The sequence below is a fragment of the Cordyceps javanica genome, chromosome 7 (assembly GCF_051103115.1).
Source record: "Cordyceps javanica chromosome 7, complete sequence".
In the NCBI taxonomy this organism is placed as follows: Eukaryota; Fungi; Ascomycota; class Sordariomycetes; order Hypocreales; family Cordycipitaceae; genus Cordyceps; species Cordyceps javanica.
This window is the reverse complement of record NC_139301.1, coordinates 2,790,019-2,807,196: the sequence shown is the minus strand read 5'-3', so window position 1 is coordinate 2,807,196 and position 17,178 is coordinate 2,790,019. Positions and strand designations below refer to the sequence as shown.

Sequence of the window (17,178 nt, the reverse complement as noted above, 5' to 3'; positions counted from 1 at the left end):
CGAAGGCAGTCGAAAGCAGTCGAAAACGTAAGTATGCATGATGCCTGAAATCACCAGATGGCTTTATACTATTATTCCCTTATTCCATTGCAGAGGCTGCTGCCCGTACAGCCCTTGCACGCACATCTAATACTAAGTACTAGTAAGTAGTCGAATAGCGAGTGCTCCGTGCCAACTTGCATGGCCGATACCCGAGGCCATCCCCACACTCACTGTCATTTGTATGATGATTTGTACCAGTTTCCCGCCAAGCACCAGAGTAAGTAGCTAAGTACTTACATTCCTTACCTAGGTAGGCTTGCATCTACGCATCTGCACATCTGCAGCATCTGCACATCTCACGCCACGCCACCACTATGACCACTACCGAGTAGTTATCACCACCAGTGGCCCATCATCACCATCATTATCGTCATCATCATTATCATCATCATAGTCATCATCATCGTCACTTCAAGCATCGCCTCGACTCCTGACCAAATATAGCTTTCTACTACTGTTCTTTTTTTTAATCACCTCCCGCAGCCATTTCGATCCATCCACGATCCCATCGGCAGTCAGTCTTGTCCAAGAGGGAAAAAGTAAAATCACCCCCTTCTGGCAACGTAGCTACGCAAACTAAAGTCCATTAGTCTTTTCGACTGGGCGTCCTGTTCTGGCTGGTTCGTAACAAGAACTGATTTTAGCATTGTATCATCCAAATTCTGACACAGAGATTCAAGGCAGCAAACGGACCCTTCTCCTCTCCCATCAGACAGCCCAGACTCACCATCCAGAAAGCATCCGCACCACACAAGAGTTAGAGCTACTGGTACCAGTTTGTTGCCTTGTTACCAGACAGCAGGTTACCAGGGTATCCCGGTCGTTCGCCGCCTCCCCGCCTTGGAGACTACTGCAGGCGGCCTGCCAGTCAACCAGCCAGCCCGCCAGCCCGCCAGCCACCAGAAACCTATCCGACCGCCGCTCAACGCTCTCGAACGCTCCGGGGCGTCGCCACCCACCGAGCTTGCTGAGAGCCGCTAGAACCGCTATTAGTAGAACTACGCGGGGAGAAGGCAAGGTGCCTAGAGAAAAGAAGAGCCAGGCAGTGTTACGCCCGCTAATTCCGGCTCTGGAGGCTTTCCCAGTACACGTATTGGGAGCCAAGGTACCCAAGCACGAGCAAGCGCAGGCAAAATTAGCGCTCTCTTGGTACCTACAAACCTACCTAGGTACCTAGGTAGGTAGGTACCTACCTCTAAAATACCTACAAACAAACACCCGCTCTGCCACTACACCAGTCAGTCGTCAGCCAAGCACCGCTAAACCACTACCAAACACCACCGACTCACTAAACTACCTACTAACCCCGTCGCCGTCTCGCCTTTTTCCCTCTCCGCCTCAATTTCACTCGCCCGCCGCCACCTCTGCACATCCTCATCCTCCCCTCCCCTCCCGAACATTGGTTTTTTCCCCTTCCAATTCCCTCGCTCGGGTCGCGCCTTGTTCTCTGCCGTGATACACTTTCGCCATCGTCCTCCCGGTCCAATTCCATTGTCTTTTTTTTTTTGGTGTCTCTCCCGCCCGCTTGCCATCGCTCGTGACATCGGCCAGAGCCGCACGCCTCGGGACCATGCATCCCACCACCACAGAGCACGACTACCGCTTTCCGCGAAGACCCGACGACAGAGCCACGACTGACGACATCTCGACCGACTCCAGCCCGCGCCCTGGTCTCCCCGTTGCCAACTCCCCCAGCACCACCACTTCCCATTCCTCTCGCGCCCTCGTCGACCTCGAAAAGTCCTTTGCCAGACACGATCATCTCCTCGGCGATGCGCTCTTTCCTACCCTCCGCCATGGCGCCGCCGCCGCCGCCGACGACGACGCTGCCGCACCCGGAAGAGACGTCGTCGACCAGATGCAGTCCGACGATCCCCTCGCCGCCCAAGTCTGGAAGTTTTTTACTAGGACTAAGCAGAGTCTTCCCAACCAGCAGCGCATGGAAAACCTCACCTGGCGCATGATGGCTCTCAGTATGCGCAAAAAGCAGCAGGAGCAGCGCAGTCGAGAAAAGTAAGTGACGCGCCCTCCGTTTCTTCTGCTTCATGTTCCTCTCCTTGTTGCCCTCTGAATGTATTTTTTTTTGGCCCTCCTACCCTCAGTGTCTCTGTCTCTTTCTCTCTCCGTTTCTTGACTCTCTCTCTCCCCGTCTTCTGACCGTCTCTCCCTCCTCGTCCCCCACTGCTCTCGACTCGGCTCTAATCATCTCATCCTTTACAGCAGCATCACTCGCCCAGGTGCCCAGTCCGGTCCCAGCGGCATTGCGCAGCTTCGCAAATCCTCTCAGGTCAATGCAGACACTGCCGCACACAACCCGGATCAGATGAACATTGACGAGTTCATTTTTCCTGAGCAGGCTGGCTCACCTGACGCCTTTGCTTCGCCTCACATGTCAGGCCCCGTCTCGTCTACTCAGACTTCGGGTATTCCCATTCAGCAGCCCAGAAACGAGGGTCTCGGCAGCGCATTCGTTCCTCAGTCTGTCCCAGATGCGCCTCACATTCACCATCGCGACAATAGCGAGTTCAACTATGTCCAGCGCCACGTCCGCAAGACGAGTATTGACGACCGCCAGGTACGCTTTTCACTCCCCGTGAGCCTGCTTTTTGCTCCTCATTGCTAACATGCGCCAGACGAGAAAACGTCCTGCCAATTTTTCTCCTCACATCAGCGCTGTTGGTGCGCCCCCCGGCTCTGCTGGCCGTGAACTCGACAACGACGGAGACGTCCACGGGTACTCCCTCGACGGCCACGGCCACGGCCACGGCCACATGAACATGCCTCAGCAGCTACCTATTGACCAGTTTGGCCTCGACTTCATGCCCAACGAAAACATCATCAATAACTCTCAGTTCCATCAGAATTTTGGCTTCTCTCCCTCCACCTCACCCATGGTTTCCAACGGGCCCCTCTCCTCCTTCAACAATTCCATGGCACCATCCTCACTCACCACCACCGAATTTTACTCACCTCCGGCCTCTGCCTACCCCTCGGCCGGCTCGACCCCGCACGGCATGGGCGACAAGGACAACTTTGCCTTCAGCCCCCAAGACTCTCGTCAGCACCCCCACGCCTTTCCGCAGCAAAACATGAATCATCAGTTCATGTACAACGACCCCAACAGCAACTCCATGTACGGCTCCATGCCTCAAGGTCAGCCTTTCAGCCAGATGGACCATTCACAAGCCATGCACCCCGACAGCGGCCTCGTCTCCCCCACCATTCCCATGAACCAGGATGGCATGTTTTCTTTTGGCGGTGACTCGGACGAGGATGACGGAAGCAACGGCATCAACAACATGCAGGGCGAGTTTACTGCCGCCGTCGACGAGGTGAGCTCCCTGGGATGGGACGCATCGCTACCAGGCCAGTTCAGCACGCACTCTGCGCGCTATCCTGGCGGGCCTCCGCGCAAGCAGGTCGTTATTGGCGGCACCACTACCGACTACGTCGAGTCCAACAATGAAGATAGCGCTGGCGGTCTCGGCAGATCCCAGTCGTTCAAATCGTCCGGTGCGCGGCAGCCAAAGCTTCCGCGAACCGCTTCTACGCCTTCCCACATGGCCTCCAAGCACAACGGCTTCGAACAAATTGCCCAGTCGCTGCCGACCTCGCCCCACGGCGAAGTCGCTGGTAATATGTCTGGCTTCTCCTCTGTCGCTCCCAGCCGACCATCCTCCCCGCCAGCCTCCAAGCCGGGGTCCACGACAAACTTGCAAGCAGCCGCCGCTGCCGGCAACCAGACCGAGGGTGGCAACCCCACCACTTGCACCAACTGTTTCACGCAAACGACCCCGCTTTGGCGACGAAATCCCGAGGGCCAGCCGCTCTGCAATGCTTGCGGCCTGTTCCTGAAGCTCCACGGTGTAGTCCGCCCTCTGAGTCTCAAGACGGACGTCATCAAGAAGCGCAACCGCGGCTCCGGAAACAATGCCGGCGGCCGTGGCAAGAAGGGTGCGGGCTCTGCCACTGCCTCGCGCAAGAACTCGTCGCTTTCCATTGCCAACTCGGCGCCATCTGGACAGCAGACACCTACAAACGCCGCCGGTCAGCGCCCCGGCACAAGCCACAAGGAAGAAAGCAGCCCCGCGTCTGCCAGCAGCGGCCAGTTCGGAGCCCAGGCAGCTGGCGGCAAGGGCGTTGTACCCATCGCCGCCGCTCCGCCCAAGTCATCTCCCGGCCCAGGTGCATCAGCCTCGGCCATGCCACTCTCTCGCCCTGCTGTCACCGCCTCCTCGAAACGACAGCGCAGACACAGCAAGAGCGACGGCACCTCGGCCATGGACATTGACAGCGGCTTCCCTGGCACCAATGACGGCACCAGATCTCTCGGCACGACGCCGAGCATGCCGTCCATCGCATCCACCATGATGAATGCAGGCTATGGCATGCACCAGCGTCCTCTGATGGCCGCCCCAGGACCCATGGGTCACCCGCCCAACGCTGGCATGAATCCCAATGGCAATTCCGTCGGCCCGCAGGAGTGGGAGTGGCTCACGATGAGTCTCTGATTTTTCTCTGTTTCCTGCCCCTGGTTGACGCTGGAACGGCACAATGGCGAGTCTTTTTCCTTTTTGTTGTTCTTTGCATAACGATTGGAGTTTGGGGTTTTCATTTCATCCCATTGAAACTGTAACTCTCAACACGCACCTATACACGATGGACTTTCTCTGGACACGGCGCCGGTACGCCCGCCTTTATAATACTTATCCTCTCTTCCATTCTCCCGTTAACTATCGTTACGAACCGACGGCTGTAATATGATGGGATGAATTGACGAGCTTCAAGGCGAGGGATGTTTTATGCTGGACGGGTGCTTTTCCTTTTTTTTTTCCTCTTTTGGGGATTTGTTTTGTTGGGGTTCAAGGATCTCTTTTTGTTCCGTCATCTTTTCCGCGATTGATTTCTTTTTCGTTTGATGATACCTTGCAGATAGACTTGTGGACCGGAACTGGGAGGAATTTTCTTCAAGGGGAGTTTTCGCTTGCAAATGATGAGCAGTAGTATGTGTGATGATTTTTTTATCCTTTTGGGCTTGGTGGCTTATTGGTTATGCCGCAATGTACCTTTTTTTTCTTTTCAGTATGGTGTATGATGTCTTTGTGCAGCGATATGCAGCGACATGGTGAATGAGGAAAGTTTTGGGGTTGATGATGGTACGGCTGGGTTTTGGGATAGCGTAGTGGTTGGTGTTCTTCTTTTTTCTTTTTCTTTTTCCTTTTTTCTCTTCGAACCTGGTGTTGCCTGGCTTTTCTTTCTTGTCTTGGCGTCTAGATGGATCTTGTGCGGAGAGGGGAGAAGGGGGATGTGGAAAGGGGAAAGACTCTTTTTACAAAGTTCTGTTCAAGACGAAGCAAGCACATGCCGGGGGAGGATACTACTGCTACCACTATTACTACTACTATGCACGCGATATTTTTTGAGTACCACGACTGCAGTACAGTGAAATTCGTCTTTACCTGCGTGCACCCCATCACATTGCTTTTGAATGATGGATTGACGAGTCTACGTGTACGTTTTATTTACAAACACATTCATGAAAGGTACAAAGCCTTTCTGAAGTTATCAGCCAATGACGTGTGACTTGATCAATGTAACAAGATTATGCAATAAACCACGTTGTTGAATATCGAATAATTCCTACTCTCACATGTTGACATCTCTAGTCTCCCTCTTTTCTTGTTCTTGTTCTTACTTTCTGCTTCATCTTGTCTTGTATTCTCACCAACCCACTCACTTTTGTGATTTTTTGCCACAGGAACACAAGAGGAAAACACGATTCCCCGCCCCCTGCGCGGCCATTCGGCCGCACCCAACCCAGCCTCCAAGAACCTACCCTATTCCCGCCATTACACGTTGAAAAAGAAAGAAAGAAAAGGACAAAACCATGGATGCCCGACCGACCGACCGACTGGCCCAGATTGCTGGCAAAAAGAGAAAAAAACAAACACGCAAACGCGCACACACACAGATTTACCTCATCTCATACCGTTGTTGTTCTTAGCAGCCTAAAAACCGAGTCTAACATTGCGAAGGAAAAAAAACACGAAAAAAAAGACAGGGCATTGACAGTAACAGGATACCAAGAAAGGCAAAAAAAATAATAATAATAATAGAAAAAACACACAAGGCGAAAGAAAAAGAGACAGAAAGAAAGAAAGGCAAAGAAGCAGAAATTGAAATGAGACTAAAATATTCTAGTACCAAAAAAGAAGTGAGACAGACATCGCAATGACCAGAAACGAAGAAAGGGAAAAAAACAGGCAAGTGAATAGCAGGAACCAGCCTAGCTCACTCGAAGCCCAAAAGAAAAGAAAAAGAAGAGCAGAAGAACAAAAAAGTTCAAAAACATCATCGCCGGCGTGTCCAGTCGAGTGGCTGACACGGGCAACACGGATTCCGACACGGCACCTCCATCCGCTCTCTCTAGAGCATCGTACCAAAGGCATCGTCGACGGGAATCTTCTTGCGAGGGCTGCTGCTGCCGCCACCGCCGCCGTCCTCGCCCGGCGCAGTTTTGCGGTGGCGAAACGTGAAGCCGACAAAGAGGCTCTTGCTCATCTCGTCATCGCGGTCCGCCATCGTTTCCAGCGCTTGCTGCTTCTCGTGCACCTCCTTATACTTGGCCATGTCCGCCTCGTTGCCAAAGTCGTCAAAGTAACCCGCGTCCGTCTCCGAGTCCAGCTCCGGCACGAAGGGCGCGCGCGTCTGCCGCAGCGTCGCCCAGTCCACCTCGGCAAAGTACTGGTGGTTGTAAATGTCCTTAATATTGCTGAAGCGTCTCATCCGCGAGTTGATGCAGCTGCAGGCAGTGTCAGTCTACGATGTCCAGAGGTGGAGCGCGGCAGGGCGCTCCCGTAGGGTACATACGTGGTGATAAAGTTCCATGTGCGGTTGCTCAGGAAGTAGGTAGGATCCTCCCAAACAGGACGCTTCAGCACGTCCTTCCAGTGCTTCAGGTTGCGCCACGTCTCCTCAGGCGTGGCACCCGCAAAAGGCGGGAAACCAGTGAGTGCCTCAAAGAGCATGCATCCCAGACTCCAATAGTCAACTGTGGAGTCGTATTCTTCCCCTCTAAGGACTTCGGGAGCCATGTAGTCGGGTGAGCCAACTATCGACTTGGCATAGTTCACGTCGTTGTCGCGCATGTTTCTGTAGCTCTCGCGGCGCTCCGAAACGGTGCGCTGCTCAATGGGCTTTCCAAATGGCACCGACGTCTCGGATGCCTCCTCCAGTTTGACACGCATCGATTCGATGCGTGAAGGAGCAAGGACACCGGCAGCCAGACCAAAATCGGTCAGCTTAACGTGACCGGTAGAATCGATCAGGAAGTTTTCGGGCTTCAAGTCTCTGTGGATGTAGCCGAGCTGGTGCAGGGCGTCAATGGAGCAGAACATTTCGGCAATGTAGAATCGGGCATGGCGGTTGGACAAAACACCCGTGTTGTTAAGCAGGGTTCGGAAATCGCCGCCCGGGACATATTCCATGGCAAGATAGATACTCTTGTCGTCTTGGAAGGAGTAGAGCAGTCGCACAAGCCACTCGCTTGACGCGGTCGTGAGAATATCACGCTCGGTGAGGACGTGGCGGACCTCGTCGAGCTTAAACAGCAGTTTCTTGCTCATGACTTTGAGCGCGCACACTTCGCGCGTGTCCTTCTTCTGGGCCAGGAAGACCTGTCCATAGCCGCCCTGACCGACCTGGGTCAGGATTTGGAAGTCGCCGTGGCGAAGACGGACGCGACGTTTGCGAAGGTTGGCACGCTCGCGACCTGCATATTTGCTCCACATCTGGTTGAAAGTTGCATCATCGGTGGCTGGGGGTGCGGGGAACTCGGCGTTGAAAGCCGCGAGGCGGTTCTGTCGGGAGCCGACGTAGGTGAGAAGATCAAAGTAATAGTCGAGGAAGTCTGGCATTGTGTTAGTAGACTCCTCGGCGAGCAAGGTAGCCAAGTGCGAGACATACATAGCTGGGTGACATTGACGAGCCGGCGAACGCTTGGCCTTTGCAGAATTTCGCGTTCCTCGGCAGTCAGACCGCGGGATGTGTTGAACTTTTTGGCCGGTGTAAGAGGGCGCTCCTTGCCCTCATACAGTTGCTGGCGCGACAACGCTGCGTGTGTCATGTGCTGAACAGGAGGCGTGTTCTCCTGACCCTGCTTCTTGAGAGGGCTGCCTGGAGTCGGGCCCTTGTGCAAGACACTATCATCGGCAACAAGGCTGCTGTCGTCGACGGGCTGTGTATTCGTCTTTGCCGGCGAGAGCGGGGTGACGACGGTCTGGGGGCGCGAGAGACGGACAGGTGTGTCCACCTCGCTAGCATTGAGATTCATGGCACTGTCAAAGGCGGAGGGCAAGTCGTGAGCGCCCGGCGGGTGAGTCTTCTTGCTGGGGCTTCCCTGCGGGGTGTTGAGCGGGTTGAGGAAGTTGTTGTTTGTGTTCTTGGTGGGCGTCATGGGACGGGCGACCTCTTGGGCCGCCTTGTCGCGACCGGACTGGAAAAAGTTGGACATGAAGCTGGCCATGGCTGCTGATTCGTGGCCAGGCTGGTGAAGGTCAACAAACGCGTGGCCGAGGAGGAGGCGGGCCGCAAGACGGGCTCGGTCAGCCGAACAAGAGAGAGCAGCGGGCAGCAGGTAAGGAGGCGTTGAAGCTAGTTGATGCGAGTATAATGGATAGAAGCAATGCCAGATGCAGCTCTATGCCGATGCAGATTGCGGACAGAATAAATAATAAACGACAAACAGCAGGACGACAGATGCAGATGCGATGCGGGATACAGAGCAATCTGGGCCAGTACTGGGGCTCGGTGGTGGAATCTGGGGGTTGCTATTGGGTGGAGCTGCCGCCAGAGTCAACACAGGTTGGAGCAGCAACACGAGCTGGCGGGAGGAGCAGTGGGCAGTGAGCAGCAACCAAGAGTTGACATTGGTGGGACGAGGAAGGGAGGGAAGCTTTGGGACATTAATTTGCATTCCTGGAGGGAGAGGGTTCAAGAGAGTCGGCTGGTTTTTTTTTTCTTTTTATTGTTACTACGCAACTCGCTGATGCAGGTAGGTAGGCTTTTTTTTTTGTTTACAGCAATGTGTTCCAGTGACCTCATCGCTATACCTTAGTACCTGGTACTATAAGTAAGGTAAGAAGCTGTGGTATTACCACTACTAAAGCCCAGCCACAGATGGCTGAGTCGATGTGAGCCGCGAGGGAGCGCAAGTAAGGCTGAGTAAGGTTTCCTCTCTCCCAAGATGGCAGAACAATAGCAAGATAATATTGGTTAGAATGAGCGCTGGAAAATACCATCGCCCTTGGTTCAGCGTAGTACGATTGTAAGAAAATATTCACCACGTAGGTACTGACATATTCTCTCATTCTCTCTGCATAATACCAGGGAACCCGGCGCAAGCCACCAGAGTTGGCGCCACAGCGCGCCAGCCCCGAAGCCGACTAGCGTACTACCGGCCTCGCCCTGTACCTGTTGAATCAGCAGCTAGGCCGGATCATCGCCGGCCCGGTTTGTCATTGGCACACAACACACACCACCACCAGTGGCAGTAGTGGGCTGGGGCTCTCGGTTGAAGCACGTGACTTGAGTCCTGGGCGGGGCGCGCACGCCAAATCGCAGTCGGAAAACCCTGCCAAATGGCACAAAATAGAGGCCATCCACTTTTCAAACAATTGACGAGACCGACCTTTTGCCAAATTTCCACACCACAATCGCTGTCCGTTAATCCGACAAAACAACACAGCCAGATTTCTTCAAGATGGAAGCTTCCAAGACCCCCGTCAAGCTGGTCAAGGTGACCAAGGTTATTGGCCGTACCGGTACGAATCTCCAGCTACCCTTTCAACGATAGGGCCCGCCCAAATTCTATCTCTACCTGCAAAACCCGAGAATATTCCCAATTTCGACTGTCGCTTGCTCCAACGAACCACTTTGCCCAGGCGAACCGATTCTCGAGATTAGGATTGGCGGGACTCTGAACATCATGGGAATATGTTGGCTAATTCTTCGTCGCTCCGATTAGGCTCCCGTGGTGGTGTCACTCAGGTCCGCGTCGAGTTCATGGACGACTCTACCCGTTCCATCATCCGCAACGTCAAGGGTCCCGGTATGTTTTTCCTGTGCCCAAAATATCCTGCACTCGGCGCATCCGTGACAGATTCCCGACAAAATCCCCCTTATGAAACCGGACACCTCCAGATGCTAACTTTTGGCTGCGTCCTTGCCTACCCTCCAGTCCGCGAGAACGACATTCTTTGCCTGCTCGAGTCTGAGCGTGAAGCCAGACGTCTGCGATAAACGGTGTCGGCGGATGTGTGACGATGACGACGATGCGCGCGCGCACGCGCGCGAGGACGAACAAGTATACACAAAGAAAGAAATAAAAAAGAGAAACAAAAGGGAGCAGGTCGTTCCGGGGAAATTCTTCTACGCTTTTTGGTCGAATGAGACTGGTTCTTTTGGAGTTGCGATTCTGGACAATTGGTGTCTTGACTGAATTAAAACAAAAGGAAAGCAAGGTGTCGATAGCATAAACCGGCTGGCAAAAACCCGGTCGGAAATACCTAACCTCATTCATAAACATGTCAAAAAAATACGAATCCCGGACTCGAGCGCGATGCACGTGAGGCATGAGGTGGCGTGGGATGGCGGTGGAAAGGGGACAAAGGTCAGGCCAAAAGGCAAATAGGTTCGCGGGCCAGGGTGACGAATCTCGCGCGCTGGACGGGGCAGGCGTTGAGAGAGACATGCGCGGTCACAGGCTGTTGAGTCGAATGGCATACGAGCCAGTCTGGCCGGCTGGCAGACCATGGATAGGAATTCAGTTGTGCAGCCTAGCGATGGCAGTCTCCATACAAAAAGAGCATATTCGGTCCACGGTTTTCTTCACATCAAACATTCGTGGCTGTGATGTACCGCGTCTGCTTTGGGCTTAAAAAAACAGTTTGAATGGTATCGTTCAGCGGGCCTGATAGCGTGGTCGTCTGTTCCCTTGATGGTGACTACTACATCGTTGACGATGACCATCTATCAGGTATAAGTCGACAAAGGTGAAGCGCATGAAGAATCCTTGTGATGACGTAGGAGCCAATCCTCGTTGCGAAAGGGATATATCCGCCGACTCATGCACCACGGAAAAGAAAGACCAAGGGTCCATGCACGATCGCCTGCGAGCATAATTTGTTTATGTGATTCACAGAATTGTTTCGATTCAAAATAGTGTAGCTGCTTCATTCGTAACGAAAGTTTTTTTTTTCTTCTTCGTTCTCCAGCTTCGAGCATTCCCAACGTAGTGGCATTTTCTGGAGGATATACTTTTTGAGGGGGATTTGGCCGCGCCAGCAGGAATGGCGCGCCGGCACGTCGTGAGTAGATGAATCACGCTGGTGCTTTGATTGGAGAAAGTTGTTAAATGATATTAAAAAATGACGGCGGGTTGTTGGTTTGCTAGCAAGCCATTGGCCCTCCTGACAGGTGCGCATTTGATCACACATGGTGAGGTACTATTTTGTGGTGGTAGAGCATAGACTGTAATCGCCGTTGAGTCTGCTGGGTGTACCATGGGTGGGAGTCCTTAATTAATTGAACAGTCTTGAGGATAGCATCTCAGCCCTGGTCCAGAGGAAGCGGTATGCAAAGAAGAAGAAAGCGTTTCTTGTGAGTATTATTGCGGTGCTGGCTTGAGCTCTGCTATCAGGCAACATGAACACTGTTAGTGTCCATTCTTTATGACCAAGGCATAGCTTCTTCTTCCTATTTTTTTCTTCTTTGTCCATAGTAAAGTAGTAGTAGCCTATTTTGCATTAGCAGTCGGCTACTCGTCCCTTTTTTTGTTACTACTGATAGGCTGTAATGAGGTGACGAGACGCAACGTGTGAGATTATCTGACGTGTCAACTGCTTCAGCAAGGCTGTCGCATATAAATCCACCCAACCCGCAGCGACCAAGTTGTTGCGAAAAGGGCAGGTAATAAACTAGTAATCCTTCCGGGATCCCTAAATTTCGCCAACTTTGAGCTTGACCTGGAACAGGCTTTCCCTTGATTGCGTAGTCCCTGGTTTCCGACTGCAGCGCAACTGTAGGGTATCAGTACTGGCACTCCCTCTTTCTATATTTATGAATACCGGTTTTAACCCCTGCGCCCCAACGCAAGATGCGAGACAAACACACCTAATAAACGCTCAGCCCACTCTGGGGCCCTGGCTGCTGGCTGGCTGTAAGCCGAGCGAGTGCCCACTGCCCACCAAGGAAACGGTTTCAGGCTTTGAAAAAAAGAATGGCCTGCGCCACGATTCTTCAGCGAGACAAGCTGCCCTGTTTGCCTGTCTGCCTGTGAAGAGTGAGAAAACGACTGCTGATGCAGTTACAGAGGGCCCCTTGTGTTATTGACAAGGTACTCGGAAGTCAAGTTGTCAGGGCCTGGAGGAGGCGCGTCATTGTGGCTGACAACTGAGGACCAGCATCAGCCACACCTCTCACTCGGCCGGCCGGGTCTTGCTTCTTCTCTCTGCGCCGCCACCACTTTTGGCTGCCACGAAGCTCTCTCCTGCTGCCCAGCTACCAATCCTTCTCGCATCACTTCTGCACCCTCCCTTGACTGCGACTATTACGTACGGGCCAGCCTCTTTTGCTACGAGACCCTTTTTGCGCCCCAAAGCTTCCACCCCACTTCCATTGAGTTTGCGCCTGTCCTTGTACGCCTGCAAACGTCGCATCTTGGTTGGCGACGCCCGCCGATACGACAGCTTCAAAACCCTGCTGGGCGCCGCCCCCCTCCCCTCCCGGCCCCCAACGACAGGACCCGAGCGCTCCTGTCCCCGCGACGACCAAGACCTTTTCTTTTTTCTCTCACCCTGCATCTGTGGCCCGTGTCGACGCTTCGACTTTTTTGCAGCACCGTCTTGCGAGAATAACCGGTACAGCGGCTCACCCCGCCACGGCCACACGACACGACGCCAGCAATGTCGTCAGAGTTTCGAGGGCCAGGCGACGACGCCTTGCCCGTCGCCCAGGGACAGCGCCCGCAATCCCAGCCTGGTGCGCCCGCAGCGGCCAAGACCTCCGAAGATAGCGGCACCAGAGAGCCTGCCCCCGAAGGAGAAAAGTCCCAGGCCGCCGACGCCGATTCCGCCGCCGCCGCCGACGACGACGACAAGAGCGAAGCCGCAAACGCTCCCGAAGCCGCAGCTCCAGGCGGAGCTTCGGCCCCTCCTGATGCCTCCAGTCCGAACCCGGCTGAAGCTGCGCTGATGAAGCAGGTTAACGCAGTTCTCTCCTCCGAGGTATGCGATTTTTCCGGGCGGCGCAAAGGCAACCAAGCGGCAGCTGCTAACCCTTCATATAGATTGGAATTGCTACCCTACTGAATCGTCTCAAGCAGAGTGTGGCTTCTGCCAAGGTAAGATTTCAGCGCCATCCGTGTACAGCAAACACCAACTGATATTGCCCACCCCAGGAGTTTGCGACCTTTCTCAAAAAGCGTGCCATTCTCGAGGACGACCATGCCCAGAGCTTGAAGAAACTCTGTCGCTCGACACAGGATAACATGCGGCGAACAGACCACCGCACAGGCAGCTTTGCCCAGTCCTACGACGAGATGATGTATATTCACGACCGCATGGCCGAGAACGGCATTCAATTCGCCGCCTCGCTCCACCAAATGCACGAGGACTTGATCGAGCTGGCCAACAACTCGGAGCGCGGCAGAAAGACCTGGAAGACCAATGGTCTGTCCGCCGAGCAAAAGGTTGCCGACCTCGAGCAGGCCATGCGCAAGAGCAAGGCCAAGTACGACTCGCTAGCCGAAGAGTACGACAGAGCCAGGACCGGGGAGGGTAGACAGGGTGGTGGAAAGGTTCTCGGCGCGTTCAAAGCGCACAAGTCTGCCGCGCAGCAGGAGGAGGACCTGCTCAAGAAGGCCCAGAATGCCGACCAGACGTATTACACCCACGTGCAGACGCTGCAGACGGAAAAGTCGCAGCTCGAAGCCTCGCATCGCCCAGAGGCTGTCAGGGCCCTCCAGGATTTGGTCTACGAGACCGACTCCGCCACCACCCTGCAGATGCAAAAGTTTGGTAAGTCGAGCAGAATGTCATAATCTGATTCACAATTTCTCACCTCCCGCCCTTTTTCTTGTTTAGCTGCCTTCAACGAAAAGCTTCTCCTCGGAAATGGTCTTATTGTGTACCCTTTCAAGAACCAGCCCGGAGAGACGACCCCCCAGCCTCGCAGCCTTCGTCAGGCTGTCTCCTCTATCAACAACGAGCGCGACTTCAACGAGTTCATCTTGGCTCAGCAATCCAAGGTGGCCCCTGCCACCGAAGTCAAGTACGAAAAGAACCCGTTGCTGAATCCTCAGGCCTCCGCGGCCCCCAGACCTCACAGCCAACCGTTTGCTCCGCCAGGTCAGCAAGGCTCCGTGTCTTCCTTTGGCCAGGCCAATCCATCTGCTGCGGCCAACATCTCCAGCCCCATTTTACAGCAACCACAGACGGTGGGTACGAGATCCAGCACTGGTAACTTTCCCGGACCCAACGGCCCCGGTAACCTGCAAGGCTCGGGGCAGGTTCCTGGTGTATCTCAAGGCGGGCTTCCAGATCAGCCAAGACCGTTTGGTCAGCAGCACACCCGCAGCGTCAGCCAAGGGAACCCTCTCAACATCAGCGGCCCCAGTGGCTTTGGTAGCCCGGGAGGACCGCCGCCGCAATATGGTGGACGAGGCGGTCCTCCTCTAGGACCTCCTCAGCAAGGAGCTCCACGATACGGGAACGGTGGCCAGCCCGGGGCGCCGCCTCAGCTTGGCGCGTTGCCGTTCCAGGGCGGCAACCCTCCAGGTCAACGAGCATCTCCGCAGCAAGGCCAGCCGCCCTTTAGACCGCCAGGCGCTTCCGGCGGCGCAGGCCCGCGCGGGTCACCGCAACAAAGCCAGCTGCCGTTCAGACCCCCTGGCGATGTCAAGAGCCCAGTTGGTCCGGGTGCCCACCCCGGCGCCTTGCAGCCGGGACAGGTCCCTCAGGGCCAGCCACCGGCGTACCCTAGCGCTCATGGCACCAGCGTCATGGCCAGCCCAACCCCGTCTAAGCCCGTCTTTGGCGTCTCGCTGGCTAGACTTTATGAGCGCGACGGGCTGGCCGTTCCCATGGTCGTGTACCAGTGCATCCAGGCGGTGGACATGTATGGGCTTGGCGTGGAGGGTATTTACCGTCAGTCTGGCTCGCTGACTCACATCAACAAGCTCAAGAGCATGTTTGATGCAGGTACGTAAACCTTGGAAAGAAGCTGACACGCCATGTGGGAGAGGAATAGAAAAACGAAGAAGAAGAGAAAACCGCGTACTGACTGCTTTCTGCTTGATAGACTCCCAAAACCCAGCCTTGGACTTTAGAAACCCGGAAAGCTTCTACCACGACGTCAACAGTGTCACTGGTCTGCTGAAACAATTCTTCCGGGATCTACCCGATCCCATCCTGACTTCGGAGCATCACAGCAGCTTCATCAACGCAGCCAGTAAGGAACATTCGTTTTCCGTCATCCATCTCTCCGCATAGGCGACTAACCCTTCCCTTTTCTCTGCTCAGAACACGACGACGACATTGTCCGGCGCGACTCGCTGCACGCCATCATCAACTCGCTGCCCGACCCCAACTACGCGACACTGCGCGCCATCACGCTGCACCTCTACCGCGTCATGGACAATGCCCACATCAACCGCATGAACTCGCACAACCTGGCCGTCATCTTTGGCCCGACGCTCATGGGCAGCGACCCCAGCACCGCCATGACGGACGCGGGCTGGCAGATCAAGGTCATTGACACCATTCTGCAAAACACGTACCAGATCTTTGACGAGGATTGAAACGGCGAGCACTTCTGGACAGTTTGAGCCCTGTTTCTTTTCTTTTTCTTTGTTCTTTTCACGAGTTTCTGGGGGTTTCTGGGTCTTGGTCAAATGGAGAGAAGCTTGGATCTGGTTCGTCTTTATATTTTTCCATCTCTTTTTTTTTTCTCCTTGCTCGAATGTCAAGAAGAGATCTATCTACCTTTTCCCCCATCCATTCCCAGCACGGCGTCATGATGTTGGTCACCCGCCTGTCTCTTGTTTATTGTCTTATTGTCTATTGTCTATTATTTTTTTCTTATTGTAGCTTTTTTTCTTCTTCACAAGTCGACTCTTTTTTTATGTTTTGCCAATGGCCCTTTATTTGATTGATTGACATATTTTATCTCTTCTTTTCCATTCTTTCGACGTAGCATGTCAATTTTTTCTTCATCTTTTCTTGTCCAAAGTTTTTACAGCTCATGTCTAATAAACAAATTATGTTTCTGCTTTTTCTTTTTTGCCATGTGTACTGACTGATTTGGGGCTCCTGCATGAGGAAAGAAGGACAGAAGATATTTTTTCTTCTCGAAAAAGAAAAAATACATGATTTGTCCATGGACATGAGTTGATTCGTCTGTGTAGTATGTAGAGGAGATTGATTGATGGACACACACACACACACACACACACTGGTAAGGTGAAGATACAAGACAACGTCCTTCTTTTGCCCGTTGGTCTTTATAATTGAATTTCTTGCCATTAAAGAATAAGAACTATGCCAAGATGATAATAATGAAAAATTGATCGAGAATGAAAAACCAGTAACAGAACAAAACAAGACAAAAAAAAGACTAACAAAAGAATACAGAGAGAAAACAAAAAACTGCGAGTGTGCCTCAAAACCACCCAGTCTCTCTGCGCATGCGATTTGCGTGTTTTCCCCCATCTTGGACTTTCTTTATTTCGCCATTCAATGATGCTAATGATGATGATGAGAACACACTGTTTCCCCCTCCTCTTCTCTAATGCAAACACACATACACACACGCAAAAAAAAGTATCGAATCAGACATGATTTTTTTCAATGTTTCATTTCTTCATCCCTTCTCTTGTTTTCCGTTCTGCGTGGGTTGATCCCTAAACCCCATGCGAGGAGGGTGCATTAACACCCCCCAAATGATGCCAAGGAAAAAAGTGAAATACATAAAATGTGACGCGGAAATTAAAAAAAAAGGAAAAAGAAAAGAGGTTCAGGCGAGCAGAGAAAAACAGCCGAATATGCTGATGGAAATCTGCGCGCAACTACGCAACCTCAG

General features: G+C 53.4%; 4 protein-coding genes across 4 annotated transcripts; 3 read left to right on the top strand and 1 right to left on the bottom strand.

Annotated features, from left to right (window-relative positions):
• Window positions 1–1,612: 1,612 nt before the first annotated feature.
• V2A60_010337 (GATA-type transcription factor) lies at window positions 1,613–4,553 on the top strand (the record flags this gene model as incomplete). The annotated part of the gene is made up of 3 exons (XM_083261594.1): window positions 1,613–2,055; window positions 2,263–2,617; window positions 2,676–4,553. The coding sequence occupies 3 exons, from the start codon at window positions 1,613–1,615 to the stop codon at window positions 4,551–4,553; spliced, it is 2,676 nt and encodes an 891-aa protein (XP_083117720.1).
• Window positions 4,554–6,468: 1,915 nt separating this feature from the next.
• On the bottom strand, window positions 6,469–8,566 carry V2A60_010336 (kinase-like domain-containing protein; the record flags this gene model as incomplete). Its single annotated transcript, XM_083261593.1, has 3 exons — window positions 6,469–6,844; window positions 6,913–7,951; window positions 8,008–8,566. The coding sequence occupies 3 exons, from the start codon at window positions 8,564–8,566 to the stop codon at window positions 6,469–6,471; spliced, it is 1,974 nt and encodes a 657-aa protein (XP_083117719.1).
• Window positions 8,567–9,802: 1,236 nt separating this feature from the next.
• V2A60_010335 (eS28 family ribosomal protein) lies at window positions 9,803–10,341 on the top strand (the record flags this gene model as incomplete). Its single annotated transcript, XM_083261592.1, has 3 exons — window positions 9,803–9,863; window positions 10,067–10,150; window positions 10,280–10,341. The coding sequence occupies 3 exons, from the start codon at window positions 9,803–9,805 to the stop codon at window positions 10,339–10,341; spliced, it is 207 nt and encodes a 68-aa protein (XP_083117718.1).
• Window positions 10,342–13,004: 2,663 nt separating this feature from the next.
• On the top strand, window positions 13,005–15,898 carry V2A60_010334 (uncharacterized protein; the record flags this gene model as incomplete). The annotated part of the gene is made up of 6 exons (XM_083261591.1): window positions 13,005–13,325; window positions 13,388–13,441; window positions 13,499–14,117; window positions 14,184–15,299; window positions 15,400–15,549; window positions 15,621–15,898. 6 exons carry the CDS (start codon window positions 13,005–13,007, stop codon window positions 15,896–15,898), a joined length of 2,538 nt encoding a protein of 845 aa, XP_083117717.1.
• Between the last annotated feature and the right edge of the window lie 1,280 nt (window positions 15,899–17,178).